The sequence below is a fragment of the Drosophila willistoni genome (assembly GCF_018902025.1).
Source record: "Drosophila willistoni isolate 14030-0811.24 chromosome 2L unlocalized genomic scaffold, UCI_dwil_1.1 Seg196, whole genome shotgun sequence".
NCBI lineage: Eukaryota > Metazoa > Arthropoda > Insecta > Diptera > Drosophilidae > Drosophila > Drosophila willistoni.
Window position 1 is genome coordinate 726,648 of NW_025814048.1, and position 21,108 is coordinate 747,755.

Here is a 21,108-nt window from a genome sequence, read left to right on the forward strand (position 1 = left end):
ATCCGCAAAGCGAGTAAAGTAAATGCTTGTCAACTCAATGGGGTTTTGCACAGTTCGTGTTTCCCCACTCTTACATTTATCATCATGAAATTTTCTTGCCTTCCGGCATGGCAAAAGTTAAACTGCAATGCACTTAAATCCACACCTTCAATTCCAATTCCTGTACCGTCTTCTGCGTACCTACCCCATACGATCCCTTCATGCATATATGCATGTAAGTATCTAAGACATATCCAATTTTAGTTGGATCGCTGCTAGCCCTTAGCTACTGTTGCTGCTGCTGCTGCTGCTGTTTCTGCAGCTGATTCATTTATTTATTCATGCCCTCATTTCATTTACGCATTTCTTTTACCATCTCTCTCTCTCTCTTGGCTCTTTGTGCTTTATGTTGTTGCTGCTGGCATCAGATGCGGTTTTCTTTTTATTCTTCTCACTGACTCGGATGGATTGTGCAATTAATATGAGGTACAACACGATATATACATGTGTTTGTAGTGGTATAGCTTTCCACTCGTTTCTGCTTTCCTCTGTGTGCATATTTGTTCACTTATACCATTTTCATAGCATACTTTTCAGCGCACATTGGTCCGAAATAATAAGTGACAAAAATTCGAGAATAGTAGACAATGTACATATGTAGCTTAAACTTGGAATGAATAATTCAAATGATAGCACTGTCGATAACCCCTATATATATGATAAAAATTTTGGTTAATGCAAGCAAGCCTACATAACCCATTTGTCTACATGCAAAACAACGTTATATTTAAATCTTAAGAATGTTTATTATTTTCAAAGTTAAAGAAATATTTATTTTATAAAAAAATAATTATTTATTATTTAAATTTTTATCTTAATGATTATCCAACAATTGGATTTCTATGCAAAAAATTCAAAGGTCAACAAGATCTGTTTAATTTAATATCTTATTGACCAAGCTTGTAAGTCCGTAAAAAGATAAATATATCGATTGTTATATTATTTTTTTTCGCGATTTAGCCAAGTGTGCAGCGTAACCATTTGTTTATAATGTTAATATTTGTCCTAATAAAGCAGAGTTGGTGCAACTTCAAGCAATAAAGAATAATTTGCATAACATCTTGACGGAAAAAAACTTCGTCCAGCTATTAACATTAGTAAAAGATATGTTCCCCTTTCATGTATATTTTATCCTATATAAAGCCAAAACGTTGCATTGTGAGTTTGAAACAGAAGAACAGCTTAAGAACAAAATAGTTACTCTAAATGCTTAGCTTTAAGCCAATTCAAAAAATTTCAATGAAATTACACCAAAAGGAGAGCTAAGAGTCTTCAACTCATTGATTTTGTGTCACGTAGAAACTTTAGTTGGTTCGCTTAGTTAGCTGAATCTATGCGTTATCCTAAGAACAATTAAGTAGAAATGTCAAGTGAGTTCCTTGTAGCACATAAATCTCTCAGACACGATACGCGCCAATGCCAATAGAAATCTAATGAAGCGCACCATCAGAAAGCGAACGGAAGAGAATAAAATGGGAAAATGTAAACGAACAGGATTTGCATTACATTTGGAACTTGCCGGATCTGTAAGTTCTACGACAATGTAAACTGAGTAAAAGTAAAGAGAAAAATCACATCACTTTTTGCCAATTGTTACTACTCATGCTGTAGTTTTCAGTTCTAGCCTGTGGCACACTTTTAATTTGTACGCCATGTCGCAAGTCAAGTCACAAGCTTCCTTTACCCTTTCCTTTCGGTTAACTTCTCGTTTACGATTCTTTGTTATGTCGTAGGAGAGTTTTTCATGTGCAGGCAGCATTCATGTGCTCGTTTGTCCTTTAAACTCAATTGCATTTGGCTGGCCAAATATACTCGAGACTTGGTCATAGGTTTGTTGCCTGCTTTTGTTGGTTGTTGCTTGGTTGTTGGTTTGCCTCAAGCGCTTCCATAACAAAGTAAAAAATAAAAACCTTCTCTTTCATTCTGAGTTCTTTGTCTGTTGAGTGGGTGAATGTGTGTAAGTTTTTATTTCATTGCGGGCTACTCTTCTTCTTCTCTTCGTTTCCCTTTGCTTGTTTCCGATACCAATGCAACGTCTGTTTCCTTCTCCGTTAAACATATACTTTATTTCCAACTGAGACTCTAAAAAAACTGCTTTTGGGTCCTTTTTAAATTGACCATTAAAATACTCAGACATTTTCACATTTTCTGTACACACTGTGACGCTGTCTCCCATCTTCTTTCTAATAACATTTTAATGCAGTTAACTTTATCGTCTTGTACTTTCATACAGGTGTATTCAGGTGGTAAGTTGTATGTATTATGTTACCCCCCTAGAGACACATATGAATGTGCCTTTATAGTCTAGACAGGAGTCAACAGACAACAGTCGCATTTCCGGGGCACGCAAACTCCTTTTCTGTCTGGCAAAGAATTTTATTGCCTTTCTTGTTTGAGTTGAAAATATTTAATAACGTTTGGTCACGCCATATGATTTATACTAATTTGTTTGCTATTATTAGTCACTTAACAACTTTTTCAATACAACAATCAAACCACTTGAAATACATTTTTCATAAGAGAATAGAAACTTAATTAAATTTCAAACTTAAGCGGCTGTAATTTGCTTACATAATATCTACCTAATAATGCTCAATTTTCATAAGCATCAAAAGGAAGAAATTTAAAAAATCAGCTCCTTTTTCTTATTATTGTCATTTCACAACAACACCCTAAGGGTCCTTCTGGACCTGCTCCAATGATGATGATGATGATGGTTCTTCAAATTACAGAAAGAAAAAACTCTCGAGCTCATTAGCCACAAAGAGCAAAATATAAAAAAAAACGTGAAGAAGGCAGAAAGCACAAAAAAGAAAAGTTGATCACGCCCACCACGTCACCAGGTGGGCGAAGCTGTGATAAATTTTTATCAAGCCAACAGTTGACACGTTTCGCCTGATTTTTTCTCTCATTTTCTGCTTTGCATTTTCCCCACTCACTCTTTAACTAAGGCGAAAAAAGTTAAAAATAAAAAACAAAGAATGGCAGAACTTTTAGGTTTATGTATACCATGTAATTATAAGGTCAAAGAGTATATGTAAGATACACAAAATGCAAAGCACACCAGCATGGATTAATCAAAATACTGCTTCTGAGACTGTGTGGGAAACAAAATTAAATGTAAATGTCAAAGAAACAGACTTAGGTTTTGCCGAATATTGCAGTCTTTGACCATTAAACATTTTTCGTTTCTAAACATTCTTTGTGTGTCCAATAATTATTAAAAGTTCCCTGACAATAGGGCAGATTTCGTAGTGTCATTGCTCTATATTAACTACATATCTTTATATTTAGGTATTCAATCACTCCCTTTTCGACAAACTTAAAAATAATGTTTTATAGAAACAACTCAAAGCATAAGCGGCTTGTTTGTATATAAACAGACGGATGAGCAGACAAATACTGATCGTTTTAGATCTAATAATATTATGGTTAGTGTACGATATTCACAACAAAAGAGTGTAGACTCAGGATAAAATAAAGTATATACATATGTGAAAAAAACTCAATAAAGGTAAAAAGAAACTGCTGCAAAATGTATTAGCAATCGTTATCTCTACACAATGCAGGGTATCTCAGTGTTATCTTGCTAATTCTTTTGAATTTTTTTCTATAATATTTCAGCTAGCTAGCTATTCCAGTTGGGTGGAGGCTACTTAAAAAGTTTCCAGCTGTTCTCTCGTAAAAGGCGCAAATTTATGAGTCAACAAGCACAACCCTTTCTCGCGGTTGTTTTCCACCCACTCCCCAAAGTAGGCAAAACAGAAATGCCATCTGGTATATATTACATGTGAAAAAATTTCGCAGGTTTCATGTAATTTTTTGACGTACTGAGTTCTGAAGGGTTGCCAAAAGTCGAAGCCATATATCATCATAGCCAGTGAGAAGGGAAGTGCGACGAGGGCAATAAAACAAAATGCCAGACACATTGTCGGGCAAAACACTAATTAACTTTCTGAATTTTGAATTTCGTGTTTGTGGATTTGCAAATTACCAAAACAAAAATGTTTCATTATTAATTAAGTGAAAAGACTCTGAAAGTTTGGCTATGCCTTTTTAGAATGAAATTATTAAAACAAGTTCACAGATTTCTTTCATGTTTGTATTAAGTAAAGGAAATTACTTGAAATAATTTTAAGTGGTTAAAATTATAGTCTTTAGATATAGGATATATATATATAAATTTCTGTTAATTCATCCTCGTTTTGTTGGAGACTTAAATTTTTAACGAAACTACACGACTTTAAGATGGGAATAAATAATTGTGTTAATTAAATCGAATCACACCTAAAATGCATAAAAACTTTGAAACTCTGTGTTGGCTTCTTTCTGCGGCTTGCAGCATTTGTTTCAAGCTTGACGAACCATGAAAAGAGCTTGCTGCATTTTTTCTGCTGCAGGTGTGGTGTGCATATACCACATAAAACAATAACTGAGCAGGTGGAGAAGGCAGCGTCTGGGTCTGGCACACGTCTATATAGTCATAGTCATAGTCCGCATGGCCCAGACTGAAATTTTAATTAAACATTTTAACACTGCAATTAATGTTTAGAGAAGGAACGGGCGAACTCGCTGAAGACGTGAAAAATTCACACGCATTAATTATTGTTTGCAGGTTGTAAGCCTAGCAATGAATTTTTACTACTCCCACACTGCGTATGCGCAATGTTTTGGGGGTGGTAGCAGTGGAGGGGGGGTGATAATTTTGCCTCGAGTTACTAAAACATGTCCCGCTCCCATTCTCGTTGAACGTGAGAATTATCCCTCGATTGCAATGAAATCCAGGAATGGTGAACTGTTTACTTACAAACTGAATTCAAAATGACCGAAACTCTAACCTCCAACCTTTGCCATGAAAGACAGAGAGAAAGAAGGGGAAAGTGAAGGGGTCGATGGGTCTTCTGAACGTGTTCCCTGTGTTAATTAACAGACCAATGCACTTGCGACTTTCATTAGTGAGAGGCAAATTGAATGAAATGAGAGTATAGAGGGCATCAAATCGAATTTCATTAAATTTTTAACAGAACTGCACTGGCCAGCCAGATTCGACTGACTGACTGTCTGAATATGAGTAAATGGTCATTCGAGCTTTGTTTTGGTATCATATGGTGACATTTTGTTGGCTGCTCTCCACCTCACCCCGCAAAAAAATGTTTGGTTTTTCTGATTAAGCTGCCTCAAAGGGGTAAATGAAAAACAACAACAAAAAATAAGAAAAATTCTCTATGAAATATGGCAAACACAGAAAGCAAAAAAAAAAAAGAGGAGGAAAAATGAAAGAAGAAATCAAATTTCATTTTTAGCTGGAAAACGGAGAAATGAAGACTGGCAGAGAGAGAGAGAGAGGAAGAGAAAATTTGTTGTGTGCTCTTGTCAGACGAAGAAAGCGAAATTAAAAATTGCTGCCTGCTGTTATGGAACGTTTTTCAAGAGTTTATTCGGGTTTTAATTAAGTCAAAGGCAACATTTAAACTGTCAAAGGCATAAGAAATTTTAAGCAAACTTTTTTAGCATACTTTTCAGGGCATAAATTGATTTAATTTTTGTCTTTGCTCTTTTTTCTTTTTACAGGCCCACCGATGATAATTGAATAGAAGTATTCATTAAGTTGTGGTTTTTTGGCCACACAAAAACACACACACACATACACACAAATCCACACACACACTGTTTCACGCATCCAAGTAAGGATTTAGAAAGAATCGATAGCCATGCCAACTAAATTCAGATTCTGGCTTATGCTCCTGCTTCTGCAGTTGGCAAATTATCACACAAATGCCTATTTAATTATTGTGAATGAGGAAACCCCACCGGGGACCGTAATATTCAATGCATCTGTGTACAAGTTGGGCTCGGAGAGGCATTATAAAATCAATGCGCATAAATCAGCTAACTTTGTGCATCATCTAGTCACAGTTAGTCATAAGGATGGACAAATTCAGTTAAAGAAATCCCTTAAATGTGATGGGATATATTATCCAAACCTGTTCACATTTTATGTGGATTCCACATCAAATCGTCTGCGTAGCATAGACTACTATAGTCTACCGATAAGAATATTCATATCGGGCCACGAATGCAATGAGGACAGACGAGTGGAGCAAGAATTGCACCATCATCACTACGAAGAGGAAGATAATACTGGTTACTCCAAGAGACGTAGAAGATCTGCCATGGATTTGAAACTACTCGATGGGAATCAATTGGAATTGGCTTATAGAGAAAATAGTACAAATTTTCGTCCTGGAGATCTCATCTTTGGGGACACCTTTGACAATGAGATGCGACATCGAATACTAAGTCGCAAGCGACGCTCTTCGAGTCAAAATAAAGATCCGTTGCATCTGCAGACAGCGCTGCATCGCAGGATTAGCGATGCCAAGCAATGGATATCAGAGACTTATGCATCTTACGCCATACACACGACAGATAAATGGAATCAAATTTGCCTGAGGCGTTCCCAGTTTATTAATAGTTTGAATGCCTTTCTACCCAAATCAGTTTGCCAACATTGTCGAGTAAACTTTTTGGATGTCAACGATGAACGTTTTGCCATTGAACATCAAAATCGCGACTTGGTGGCCAGTCGTGATGTTTGCATTCACGAATCTATGTGGAAAGTTAGCATCACATTTAACATACGATGCAATCGCCACGACATAGTCGATTCGGATCATCGTCTAAAGATTGTTTATCATCATCAGGAATTCAACGATACGGATATAGCGAAGAGAGTTCGTCGTGAGCTACGTAACCAATCGCCCTATTTCGAGCAGGCATTGTATGTTGCTTCCGTACAGGAGGAGCAGTCAGCGGGGGCAGCTGTGACCACAGTGAGAGCTCGTGACCCGGAAGATTCGCCAGTGGTTTACTCGATGGTTTCTCTGCTCGACTCCCGTTCTCAGTCGTTATTCAAAGTGGATTCGCGAACAGGTGTAGTGACTACATCGGCGAGTTTGGATCGTGAATTGATGGATGTCCATTATTTTCGTGTGGTTGCCACTGATGACAGTTTCCCACCACGTTCGGGCACAACCACGCTGCAAGTAAATGTCCTGGATTGTAATGATCATAGTCCCACCTTTGAGGCGGAACAATTTGAGGCTAGCATTCGTGAGGGTGCGACCGTTGGTTCAACAGTGATTACACTACGCGCCACAGATCAGGATATAGGAAAAAATGCCGAAATTGAATATGGCATTGAAGCAGTGACAGGTAAGTGTGGCTAAACTGTAGGAAATCCTTTCCAAAAATCAGTATTTTCTCTACCTTGCAGATGGCTCGGGCTTGGCGCAGACACAGGAGATGCCCATCTTTCGAATTGATTCTCGTTCCGGTGTGATCTCAACAAGAAGCAGTCTTGACCGTGAAACCTCAGATAGTTATAATTTGGTGGTAACGGCCTCAGACATGGCCTCCGCGCAAAGTGAACGCAAGACGGCCACAGCTAGTGTTTTGGTAAAAGTCCTGGATGACAATGATAACTATCCGCAGTTCAGCGAACGCACCTATACAGTCCAAGTGCCAGAGGATCAGTGGGGCAGCAGCGAGGATAATACAGTGGCCCATATACGAGCCACAGATGCCGATCAGGGCAATAATGCGGCCATACGTTACGCCATTATTGGTGGCAATACCCAGTCGCAATTTTCCATAGATTCAATGTCCGGAGATGTGAGTTTAGTTAAACCATTGGATTACGAAAGTGTACGCAGTTATCGTCTGGTTATACGTGCTCAGGATGGAGGTAGTCCTTCCAGGAGTAATACTACTCAATTGCTGGTCAATGTTATTGATGCCAATGACAATGCCCCACGCTTCTATACCTCTCAGTTCCAAGAGAGTGTTTTGGAGAATGTCCCAGTGGGCTACAATATCATACGTGTTCAAGCCTACGATTCGGATGAGGGAGCCAATGCAGAGATAAGCTACAGCATTTCCGAACGTGATGATAATTTTCCTCTGGCCGTAGATCCTCGCACTGGATGGGTCCAGACCATTAAGCAACTGGACAGAGAAGAACAGAGTCGTTTTACCTTTCAGGTGGTTGCCAAAGATGGCGGCGTTCCACCAAAGTCGGCCAGCTCTTCGGTGGTTATCACAGTGCAAGATGTGAATGACAATGATCCGAACTTCAATCCGAAATACTATGAAGCCAATGTGGGTGAGGATCAGCCACCGGGTACTCCAGTGACGACGGTAACGGCAACTGATCCCGATGAGGATTCACGTTTGCATTATGAGATTAGCACAGGAAATACACGTGGACGTTTTGCGATCACCTCACAGAATGGACGAGGTCTTATAACTATCGCCCAGTCCTTGGACTATAAACAGGAAAAACGCTTCTTGCTCACAGTCACAGCCACCGATTCAGGAGGACGCTCAGATACAGCCACTGTACACATTAATATCACCGATGCCAACAATTTTGCCCCCATCTTTGAGAATGCACCATACAGTTCATCTGTATTTGAAGATGCCCCAGTGGGTACGACAGTTCTTGTGGTTTCTGCCACGGATAGTGATGTCGGAATTAATGCTCAGATAACATACTCCCTCAATGAGGAGAGTATAAATGGTTTAGGCACTGCCGATCCATTCTCAATTAATCAGCAAACAGGAGCGATAGTCACCAATGCCCCACTGGACAGGGAAACAACTAGTGGTTACCTGCTCACTGTGACGGCTAAGGATGGCGGCAATCCATCATTGAGTGACACCACCGATGTTGAAATAAGTGTCACAGATGTTAACGATAATGCTCCCATGTTCAAGAATCCTCTCTATCAATCATCCATTCTCGAAGATGCTTTAGTTGGAACATCAGTGATTCAGGTCTCGGCTAGTGACCCAGATATAGGACTCAATGGAAGGATAAAATATTTGCTAAGTGACCGTGATGTTGAGGATGGTTCATTTGTGATTGATCCCACATCGGGAACGATACGAACTAACAAAGGATTGGACAGGGAAAGTGTGGCCATTTATCATTTGACAGCCATAGCCGTTGATAAGGGTTCACCTCCGCTCTCGAGTACGGTAGAAGTGCAAATACGACTAGAGGATGTCAACGATTCACCACCCACCTTTGCGTCGGATAAGATTACTTTGTATGTGCCAGAGAATTCCCCTGTGGGATCTGTAGTTGGTGAAATACACGCCCATGATCCCGATGAGGGGGTCAATGCGGTAGTTCACTATTCCATTATAGGTGGCGATGACTCCAATGCCTTCTCCTTGGTCACCCGTCCGGGATCGGAGCGAGCTCAATTGTTAACCATGACAGAACTGGACTATGAATCCTCACGAAAGCGTTTCGAATTGGTAGTCAGAGCGGCCTCTCCCCCTCTCCGTAATGATGCACATATTGAGATTTTGGTCACCGATGTCAATGATAATGCCCCAGTATTGCGTGACTTTCAGGTGATTTTCAACAATTTCCGTGATCACTTTCCCAGTGGCGAAATAGGTCGTATCCCAGCCTTCGATGCGGATGTCAGTGATAAATTGAACTATCGCATTTTATCGGGAAATAATGCAAATTTGGTACGTCTAAATAGCACATCCGGAGGATTAATACTTAGTCCGCAATTGAATACCAATGTTCCAAAATTCGCCACAATGGAAGTATCAGTGTCCGATGGAATTAATGAATTGAAAGCAATTATGCAATTATCTGTGCGACTAATTACCGAGGATATGCTATTTAATTCGGTAACCGTGCGACTAAATGAAATGACCGAAGAAGCATTTTTATCGCCATTGCTTAACTTTTTCCTAGATGGCTTGGCGGCCATTATACCATGTCCTAAGGAGAATATATTTATATTTAGCATTCAAGATGACACGGATGTCACCTCAAGGATATTGAATGTGAGTTTTTCGGCGAAGAGACCAGATGTGTCCCATGAGGAGTTCTATACTCCTCAATACTTGCAGGAGAGAGTTTATCTCAATCGAGCAATATTGGCTCGTTTGGCCACTGTGGAGGTCCTTCCATTCGATGACAACCTGTGTGTACGTGAACCATGCCTTAATTTTGAAGAATGTTTAACTGTACTGAAATTTGGCAATGCCTCGGAATTTATACACAGTGATACGGTGCTCTTCCGACCCATTTATCCGGTGAATACATTTGCCTGCTCTTGTCCTGAGGGTTTTACAGGCAGTAAGGAACATTATTTATGCGACACTGAAGTGGATCTCTGTTACTCGGATCCTTGTCAAAATGGAGGGACATGTGTCAGGCGCGAAGGAGGTTACACATGTGTGTGTCTTGCCAGCCACACTGGTTTGAATTGTGAGACAAATGTCAGTGAGTTACCCGCCTGTATGTCCACCAATTGTGAGGGTTCACTGTCGTCATGCATGAGCAATAATCACTATTTGAGCTCTCAACCTCCACCATATACTCCTACCTGTGAGTTGAGATCTCGTTCATTTTCGCGCAACTCTTTTCTGACATTCGAGAGTCTCAAGCAGAGGCATCGCTTCAACCTTAAGTTGAGATTCGCCACGGTTCAAGAGAACGGGCTGCTCCTTTACAATGGACGTTACAATGAACTGCACGATTTCATAGCCCTGGAAATATTGGATGGACATATTAATTTCTCCTATTCACTGGGAGATCATAGCGAAAGTGTTTCAGTGCTGCCGTGGAAGATTTCCGATGGTAAATGGCATGAGGTTGAGATTATCTACTTCAATCGTAGTGTGACTTTGGTTCTTGATCAATGTGACACGGCCATCGCTTTGGCTGGAGAAGAACTGGGCGAACGTTGGAGCTGTGCCAATCATACCACGTTAAAGTTGGACAAACGCTGTGCCTTATTAACCGAAACATGCCATCGTTTCTTGGATCTAACAGGACCTTTGCAGATCGGTGGTCTGCCTCGCATCCCCGCCCACTTTCCAGTAGCAAATCGAGATTTTGTGGGTTGTATTTCCGATTTGCGGATTGATGAGCGCTATATCGATCTGAATTCGTACGTCGCCGATAATGGAACTATTTCGGGATGTCCGCAAAAGTCGCCATTATGCTCATCGGAACCATGTTTCAATGGTGGCACTTGTCTTGAGGGGTGGAACACATATACATGCGATTGCACAGAAGGTTATGCGGGCATCAATTGTCAGGATAATATACCAGCACCATGGCGTTTCTCTGGTGATGGTAGCTTAAGTTTCAATCCCCTACTGCGACCCATTCAACTGCCCTGGCTAACTTCATTCTCATTACGGACAAGACAGCGGAATGCTTTTATAATGCAGATACAAATCGGACAAAATAGTTCAGCTGTGGTTAGTTTGAAGAACGGCATTCTTTACTATATCTACGACAACGAGCCAATGTATCTGGCCGGAGCATATCTATCGGATGGAGAATGGCATCGTGTGGAAATCAAATGGCAACAGGGATCGGAAATTCAATTCTCAGTGGATTATGGACAACGCATTGGCTCAGTGCCTATGTCCCAGAAGGTGCAGGGATTGTATGTGGGAAAAATTGTAATGGGCAGTGTGGACGGAACGATTGGAGCTGTGGATGCCAATATCAGTCCGTTCGAGGGATGTCTGCAAGATGTGCGTATAGGAGCAGGCCAGGCGGTATTATCGAGACCCACCATAAGAGAGAATGTCGAAGATGGCTGTGAATCGAGAGCTCAGTGTCCGATGGAAAATTGTCCCATTCACTCGACATGCATTACCAAATGGGACGTCACCACGTGCGAGTGTAACAAAGGCTATGTCGGCGAAGATTGTTCTCCAATATGTACGGTAAAACCCTGCTCATCTGGAATATGCAGAGCAAACATCAGTTTGTCCCGAGGTTATCGTTGTGAGTGCAATAATAGCTATCAACACGGGGAGTACTGTGAGAGAGAGTTGCAACAACCCTGTCCGGGAGGTTGGTGGGGTGAACGCGTATGTGGACCCTGCAAGTGCAATCTCAAGCAGGGTTATCATCCGGATTGCAACAAGACGACGGGTCAGTGCTACTGCAAAACGAATCACTATCAGCCACCCAACGAGACCGCCTGCCTATCCTGCGATTGTTACTCCATAGGAAGCTTCAACAGTGCCTGTAATCGCTTGACTGGACAGTGTGAGTGTCGTGAAGGTGTAATCGGACGCCGCTGTGACTCTTGCTCCAATCCCTATGCCGAAGTCACTCTTAATGGCTGCGAAGTGGTATATGATGCCTGCCCTCGTTCATTTGCTGCTGGCATCTGGTGGCCCCGTACACCACTTGGTAGTAGCGCCATAGAGAATTGCCCTCTGCCCGCCCGTGGTAAGGGTCAACGCAGTTGTGACAGTCAAACGGGCAGTTGGACAACTCCGGACATGTATAACTGCTCATCAGAGCCATTTGTAGAGCTGCGCCGACAATTGGCCCAACTTGAGAAACTTGAATTGGAACTAAACTCATTTGTGGCCATTAAAATGGCAGAACAACTGCAAAGATCCTGCGCAGCAGTGGATCGCAGTGGGGTCAGCAAACAGTCGGTGACAAAACCCAATAACAGACGCTACAAAATGGAATCATCATTTCTACTTAATGCCAATGGAAACGTCTGGTCGCATGAGTTGGACATGGACTATTTGTCGGATGAATTGAAATTCAGTCATGATCGTTTATATGGCGCAGATCTCTTGGTCACCGAAGGCCTACTACAAGAGTTGATTAACTACGAGTTAATGCAAAGTGGCCTCAATCTGTCACATAGCCAAGATAAATATTTTATTAAGAATTTAGTTGATGCAGCGAGTGTTATATTGGATCGTAAATATGATGCCGAGTGGCGTAGGGCCTCGGAATTGATACAACGTGGTCCAGACGACTTGGTGGATGCTTTTAACAAATATTTGGTCGTACTGGCCCGCTCTCAGCACGACACCTACACCAGTCCCTTTGAGATTGTGCAACCGAATATGGTTTTAGGTCTGGATATTGTCACTGCTGAATCCCTCTTTGGCTATGAGCCGGAACAGTTGAGCGAATATCATCGTAGCAAGTATTTAAAACCGAATGCCTTTACCACCGAGAGTGTGGTACTACCAGATACCAGTGGATTTTTGCAACACTCTTCCAAGCAAAGGCCGGTCATAAGCTTTCCAAAGTATAATAATTACATCCTGGATAAAATGAAATTTGATAAATTCACCAAGGTATTGGTTCCCCTAGAAATGCTTGGCATCACACCACCAGAGAGTGATGAGATTACCTCTCAAGGAAGTGGTAATCGAGGCAATGATTATCGTGCCATTGTGGCCTATGCTCAGTATAAGGATGTGGGTCAGTTGTTACCGGATTTATATGATGAGACCATTACACGACGATGGGGTGTCGATGTCGAGCTGGCCACGCCCATACTGTCATTACAAATTTTAGTACCTTCGGCGGAAAGGGAACGAGAGCGTTTTGAGATTCCCTCCAGGAAAATTTCTGTATCATCTAGCTCCTCGGTAACATCGTCGGCCACTGGTAGCTCAGAGCAACAATTTGTAGAAGTATTTGATGTACCTAAGGCACCATCAAGCAGCAGTGAACAACAGATTGAGGATATAAGGATTACTGCTCATGAAATACCAGGACCCGCCTCCTCAGGCGGTTCCTCAGGCGAACTACTGGAAGCTCATAGCAACGAGGCTTCGTTGGAAAGTGATCCTCATATACACATTAATCTGGACGATATTGAATTCCATGGCAATTCTGGTGAGGAGCAAGTGTCACCCGATTCTCCCGAACAGCTTAATCCCAATTACGAGGGCCCCACATCCAGTGAAGAGAAATCCAAGGGTGAAAATGAAGCCATATATCGAGATCGTCGTTTGGTAAAGCGTCAAGTTGAGGTTATATATCCCACAGATCAAGAAATGAATGGAAACCAGCAATTGGTCTATCGCTCGCTGGGTTCACCACATCTCTCCCAGCCAATTAAGTTGCAAATGTGGTTGGATATGGACTCGTCACGTTTTGGTCCTCGGTCGAACCCTCAGTGTGTGCGTTGGAATTCCTTTACCAATCAATGGACACGCCTCGGCTGTCAGACTGAGATTCCCGATTTCGATGGTGACTTTTCTCTGTCATCTCAGCAACCGATTCTAATCAATTGCAGTTGCACTCACATTTCAAATTATGCAGTAATTGTCGATATCATAGACCCCGAGGATATACCAGAGCCATCTCTGCTAGTGCAAATAACATCATATTCTGCTTTCATGGTATCTCTACCACTGCTTCTGGGAGTTTTAGTGGCTTTGGGCCTACTACGAGGGCAGCAAACTAACTCGAACACCATACATCAGAATATTGTATTGTGCGTATTCTTTGCCGAATTGCTTTTCTTCATTGGAATGCAGTCACGTCGTAATCTTCTGGAGCTGGAGAGTGAATTCCCCTGCAAACTGATTGCCATATGTCTGCATTACTTCTGGTTGGCTGCGTTCGCCTGGACGACTGTTGACTGTGTGCATCTTTATCGCATGTTGACCGAAATGCGAGACATAAATCATGGTCCGATGGGCTTCTACTTTGCCATGGGCTATGGTGCGCCTGCTGTCGTTGTTGGTTTGTCTGTCGGCGTACGAGCACATGAATATGGCAACAGTTTGTTGTAAGTATCTAAATTTGTACACCTTTAAATCAGTCTTTATTAATCTGGTTTCTTTCTCTATCTTCCTGTCCCTAGCTGTTGGTTGTCTGTATATGAGCCTGTTGTATGGTGGCTTGTAGGTCCCATAGCTGGCATGTCGCTGGTTAATCTGCTGATCCTGTTTGTCTCCGTGAAAGCTGCCTTCACACTCAAGGATCATGTGCTTGGCTTTGGCAATTTAAGGACTCTTTTGTGGCTATCTGTAGTATCTCTGCCCCTCATGGGTGTCATGTGGGTTTTGGCTGTTCTAGCCGCTTCGGAGCACTCTCAGTTATTGAGTCTATTGCTTTCGGGAGTCGTTTTGTTGCATGCTCTGTTCTGCCTCATTGGCTATTGCATTATCAATAAAAGAGTCCGAGAGAATCTCCAACGAACTTGTCTGAGATGTATGGGCAGAAAGGTGCCTCTTTTGGACTCCTCTATGGTAGTGAGCAACAGTTCGCATAATGTAAACGGCACAACCGCCACGGCGAGACCAAATAACTTCCTTGCGGGAACCTATGATGGCACAACCAGAAGAAATATCGGCATCAGTGCCAGTAGCACAACCTCTAGAAGCACAGCCAAGACCAGTTCTAGCCCCTATAGTGATGGCCAACTAAGACAGACTTCCACGTCCACCTCGAATTACAACTCAGCCAGCGATGCTCCAAGTTTTCTAAGAGGATTTGAGTCATCTATCACTGGAAGAAGGAGTGAAGAGAAGTCAAAGCGACAACGCAAAGATTCGGATTCTGGCTCTGAAACCGATGGCAGATCATTGGAACTAGCTTCAAGTCATTCCAGTGACGATGACGAGTCTCGTACAGCTCGCTCCAGTGGCACTCATCGCAGTACTGCTGTCAGTTCCACTCCGGCAGCTTCATCGTATCTGCCTAATATAACTGAACATGTTCAAGCTACAACTCCGCCTGAACTGAATGTGGTACAGAGCCCACAACTCTTTCCCAGCATCAATAAGCCGCCAGTCTATGCGCCACGCTGGTCCAACCAACTAGCAGATCCTTATCTACAATCTGGACATCCTCCTAATAATGTGGGACGTTGGTCCCAGGATACGGGCTCCGATAATGAGCATGTCCATATGGGTCAGAAATTGACGATTTCCCCCAATCCATTGCCTAATCCTGATCTCACCGATACCAGTTACCTGCAACAGCATCATAATAAAATCAACATGCCTCCATCGATCCTTGAGAATATAAGAGATGCTCGAGATGGTTATGAGGATAGTATGAGTTTGTACGGACGACATGATCAGTACGCGGACAAATATGGTTCATACAAACCGCCGCCCAGTCATTATGGCAGCGAAAAGGACTATCCAGGTGGTGTGGGAGGAAGTGGTTCTCAGACCATTGGCCACATGCGCAGTTTCCATCCGGATGCTGCGTATCTGAGTGACAGTATTTACGATAAGCAGAGGACACTGGGCAGTGGTTCACCTTATCTGTCAAAGGATCGTATTACTCCTGATATTTATGGGTCACGGGACGGTCATTATAGTCTGCAAAGACAGCGGCATCCAAATTATGCTACAGATTCATTGCATTCAGTGCATTCGCTGCTCAAAAACGATTACCAGCAACAGCAGCAGCAGCAGCAGCAACAACAACAACTGCAGCAACTCGCCTCGGATCGTCTCTCGGAGGGATCAGATAAGAATGGTTACCATTTCCCTTACACAGCGGAAGAAGATCATTTGCCAGCCCGCAAACTGAGTCAAGGGCAACCGCCATCTCTGCATGGCTCACAGCTAATGCATCCTCCACCTGTTCCTGCTCCTTCCATGAATGGCATTATGGTGAATGATATGAACAATCCGGGTCTAATAGCTCGCCATACTCTAAATGGCGGATCGCGTCATAGTTCACGTGCCTCATCTCCACCCTCTAGCATGGTGGCTCCCATGCAGCCACTGGGTCCTCTGCCTTTGGCCAGCATAACGGATACTGAGTAAGTTTGCGGTTCAAATTTTCTCTAAATAGTCACTAATCACAGAGTTAATAGGTAAATGCAACTGATGTTTAATAAAAAATTTATATCCATAAAATGGTAGACGCTCGTAAGTTAGAACCACATTTAATTAGTGAAAGTTTTTGAATCTAAGCGGGGACGCCTCTTTAGTTTCTTAAATCCAATAAATCAGAAACAGATATTTACCTACCTAAGGGGACAATTTTCAACACACATTTACATTTACACATTTAAATGAAAAGTTAAAAGTTCATTGTCATTTATTTAACAATTGTCAAATATTAACGAAAACCTTCCAAGAAAGTATAGAAATGTGACTTCAAAATACCAAAAAGTTGGTAAAAAATATCAAAGAAGCTAACATCGGCTATGCCGAAGTTTATATACCCTTGCAGTCCTTGGTAATAATAATTTTACATGTTCAAAATTTGTTTTCTGCAACTCAATTCATCAATATACAAACAAAACAATTTTACTCTCTATTTTACAATTTGTTCTTCTTCCCTTATTCCCAAAGCAAAGCAACGCACGCATACACATACAGTTCATGTAGCGTTGCGTCTGTGTGTGTTATATTTATCCGATCACATTCATATTTTGGGATCTGGGGTTTTATATCCAATATTATCACATATGTAAATTTCATAGCATACTCCGATTTTTATGAAAATGTTTCTTCTAGTTCTTCTAGAGCTATATGATATAGTGGTCCGATCCTTATGAATTTCATACTTTATTTTTCCCGGGTGATAAAAAACCTCGAAACAAAATTTCAGACCGATAGCTCTTAAGACGGCTGAGTAATACGCATTCGCACAGACGGACGGACAGACGGACAGACGGACATGGCTATATCGACTCAGCTTCTCATGCTGATCAAGAATATATATACTTTATGGGGTCGGAAACGTCTCCTTCTGTGCGTTACAAACATCTGACCAATTTTATAATACCCTCTGCAAGGGTATAAAAATAAATGACAAATCTGTTAAATTTTAAAAAATTTGACCAACAAAGGTAAATGAAGAATTTTTAAAAATTCCAATTTCTGAGCGTCTACTGTACCAAAACATTTATAAATCATTGAACATTATTATTAGCCTTTAACAAATCTGTTGCATTTACTGACCTAATAGGAAAATACATTTTGTGTTATGGGTTTTAAGCTTCGGTGTAATCCAAGTTGGCTTAAACCCATTTTGCTCCCGCTCTCTCTTCCCCTATACATATATACTAAATGGTTTTTACTTACTTTTGGTATTTGATTTGCGTTCTAATTTTGCCTACTGCTGGCCAAAGTTATTGCTTTTTCCGTATTCAATGTTGCAAGACCCAAAAGAGTTGAAACCAAAAAACTTTTTCTCTTATTTGGCCTATAGAAGATTAACTTTTTTTGTTGGTTTTGTTGGTTGGTTTTAGATTTTTATTCTTCTTTTTGATGGCGAGCAACAATTAATCTGTGGTCTTTTGTTTCTAATTCTCTTTCCTTTATGGCAAAAAAACAAAAAAAAAATAACACAAAAACAAAAAAAAACCAACAACAATAAACAATCTGTGGGGGGAAAACTCACAACAATGAAAACTGAAAACAATGCAAATGAATATGATACGAAAACTACTCACTCACTCACACATATCAACAACCACTCATGCACGCTCGAATCATACACACACACATACATACATATATATATATATATTTATCTCTGTGTTTATACATGTCCACGTCCTTTCAGCTGGTCCTGGGAACGTTTGAAGCAAATCTAATTTGACTATCTTTCACTTCTATTCTCTTCATATTGTGCTTGCGCTCGCTCTCGCCCTCTCTTTCTCTCTCTCACTCTCTCTCGTTCACTCTCTCTTTCTTCCTCTGTCATTGCTTTGGCAAAAACTCTACTAAACTACACACAATCACACACACACACACACACGCATATCTAACTCTAAAATGAAATCAACAATGGCGGCTTTTGGTCTTGGTCTTGGTCTCTCTCATCTTATAAAACAAACAACATCAACAACACACTGACATCCCGTAACTCTAACAACAACAACAACCTACAGCTCAGAGGTAAAACACAATCAACAAGAAAAAAAAAAAGAAAATGCATTTTCGTCCATCAATTATGTTCTCAGTTGTTTATAATTAATTTCATTTGACCAAATTTTTAAAAACTTGATCAATTATTTTTTTTACCGCACAATTTTTCCTTTTTCACTGTTAATTTTTACCCATTTCTATACCCTTGCAAAAAGAAAAACCTTGTTTTAGGGGAGTTTTTGGCAATGTTTAGAAGAAAGCCGATAAAAACAAAATATATGCTTTTGATCACTCATTCGACTCATTCAGTTTATACATCCCTGTCCGTTTTTCTGAATTATGGCACGCACCTAGCTTCATTTTATATCTCAGATATATAGTATCGAAGCACAATATTTTATATTATTATTTTATTTTATCTCATAAGAATTAATTTTTTAAAATTAAATGCTATAAGTGCTGCACTCTCCCAGGTAAAACTTTTTACTATACTTTTTGGACTACTTTTCAAACAAACGAGCACAACGACTAGCAAGGGTATACAAATTTCGGCATGACCGAAAGTGATTTTTAATTTTTCCATCCATTTTTGTGTAAAATTGTAAATACAATTACAAATTCATTTAATTAATGTTTGAAAATTGAATGTAAATATTAATTAAGTTAACCTGACAACTTTTGTTAGTTGATGACCTTAAAATAATTTGGTTTTTTGTTATTATTTTGTGATTTGAGATTGCAGTAACATAAAACATGTAAATATTAAGTAATTTGCATTTCATCCATTCATTATGCATATTCATGTTAATTTGAATTTTTTGTTGATTATCTACTAACCAATTTTTTTCGAAGCAGACCTAAGTTTGATCATCATTAATATATACATATATCCATATCACATCATAACAATCTCTTTTCGTGACTCTACATACACAATCACATACACAATTTCCACGCCATTTTTCACAGTTTGACATTATTTGGCTCCAGCGCAGGCAGAGGCAACAACAACAACAATATCCCTGGTCGCTAACAATATGGTATAAATGCTACACAAAAAAAAATAGAAAAAAAAAATTAACGTAAAACTTCTTCCCCCAATTGAGTTAGTTAGATTACAAACCAAAAAATCTATCACAAGACTTAGAAACTGTTTAAAAATGGAAACACAAATACAAGTGTTAAACTATTTCAGTAGATCGATCCCTTTAAACATGGAGAAACTAATTCCCTTGATTCAAAAATTTAAAAAAGAAATTAAGCCCTTTTGATAGTTTAGATATGATAATCCGCCACGTTACAGAGATATAAGATAAGTCATTCTGCCGTTCTGTTGGCCATTCAGGCAATGGTCAAGAACCAACCTTTTATCAGAAGAACTCCAGAATTGTAATTACCATACGATATGTATTTTCAAAGCTTAAATTAGTTTGCAACTTCTGGAGGATAAAACTTTAACCTTAATATGAAGATGAGCCTCAAAACGCTCAACTGGCATTGCGAAAATAAGTTGACTATTGGAAAGTCAACTATTTGTCTCCCCAAGTGCCCACCAACGAAACAGCAAAGAGAACTTTATACTATCTTATGTTACTGTATCGTGTGCTATTGGCGGATTAAGCAGAGCAGCTAAGCACTACACACATAGAAATCCATACTCACACTCACACACACACACACACACACACACACACACACACACACACACAATTAAATCAATACATCCCGAACATACATACATATATCTGCACACCAACACTTTGAACTGAACTAAAATTTATTTAACACATTCTTTGCTTTTTCACTTTATCTAATAGCTTAAAATGCATAAATTTCTTTCCTTACTAAACTCACACTAAAAAGAAAACAATATAATTTATATTTTAATTTATGGAGAATTTTTGGCATGTCGTAAATTTAAGAAAGTATTTTCTATATTTGCACGAAGAAATTTTTAAAATACAAAATCTCTAAGCTGTAAGCTAAAAGCATATTAAACTAGTTTTTTGCATGTCGAATAAGAAATCAATTGATTAATGGCATATTTTACTTAAAATTTTACTCGTTCTCTCTCTTTCTTTATCCAACTCGAAGGCGGAATATTGATGATGATGAGACCACTGTGTGACGACTGTCGACCGGAAATAAACATCATTTACATCTACAAAAGCAAAAACTGCAACAAAAGAAGCAGAGAGAGAAACAGGTGCAAAGTCAAACCAAACAATTTGCAACAATTCGTAGGAAACCGCAATATAAACTTCAACTGGAGGCTTAAAAATTTTAAAGTCGAATCTCTCTGGTAGTCATTAAAATTGCCAGCATAAATACATTTTGTACATATACACACAGCCAATCACACACACACACTTACATACATAAATACATATT

General features: G+C 40.2%; 1 protein-coding gene across 3 annotated transcripts; it reads left to right on the plus strand.

Annotated features, from left to right (window-relative positions):
• The first annotated feature begins 5,616 nt into the window (after positions 1–5,616).
• LOC6639817 (protocadherin-like wing polarity protein stan) lies at positions 5,617–21,085 on the plus strand. 3 transcript variants are annotated; one of them, XM_047009991.1, is made up of 5 exons: positions 5,617–7,254; positions 7,316–14,660; positions 14,736–16,655; positions 18,741–18,747; positions 20,812–21,085. In XM_047009991.1, the coding sequence occupies exons 1-5, from the start codon at positions 5,751–5,753 to the stop codon at positions 20,821–20,823; spliced, it is 10,788 nt and encodes a 3,595-aa protein (XP_046865947.1). In that variant the 5' UTR covers positions 5,617–5,750; the 3' UTR covers positions 20,824–21,085. The 3 variants fall into 3 exon arrangements, with proteins under 3 accessions (XP_046865947.1, XP_015034446.1, XP_046865946.1); XM_015178960.3 differs by lacking the exon at positions 18,741–18,747; XM_047009990.1 differs by lacking the exons at positions 18,741–18,747; positions 20,812–21,085 and adding an exon at positions 18,413–18,668.
• Positions 21,086–21,108: the final 23 nt, after the last annotated feature.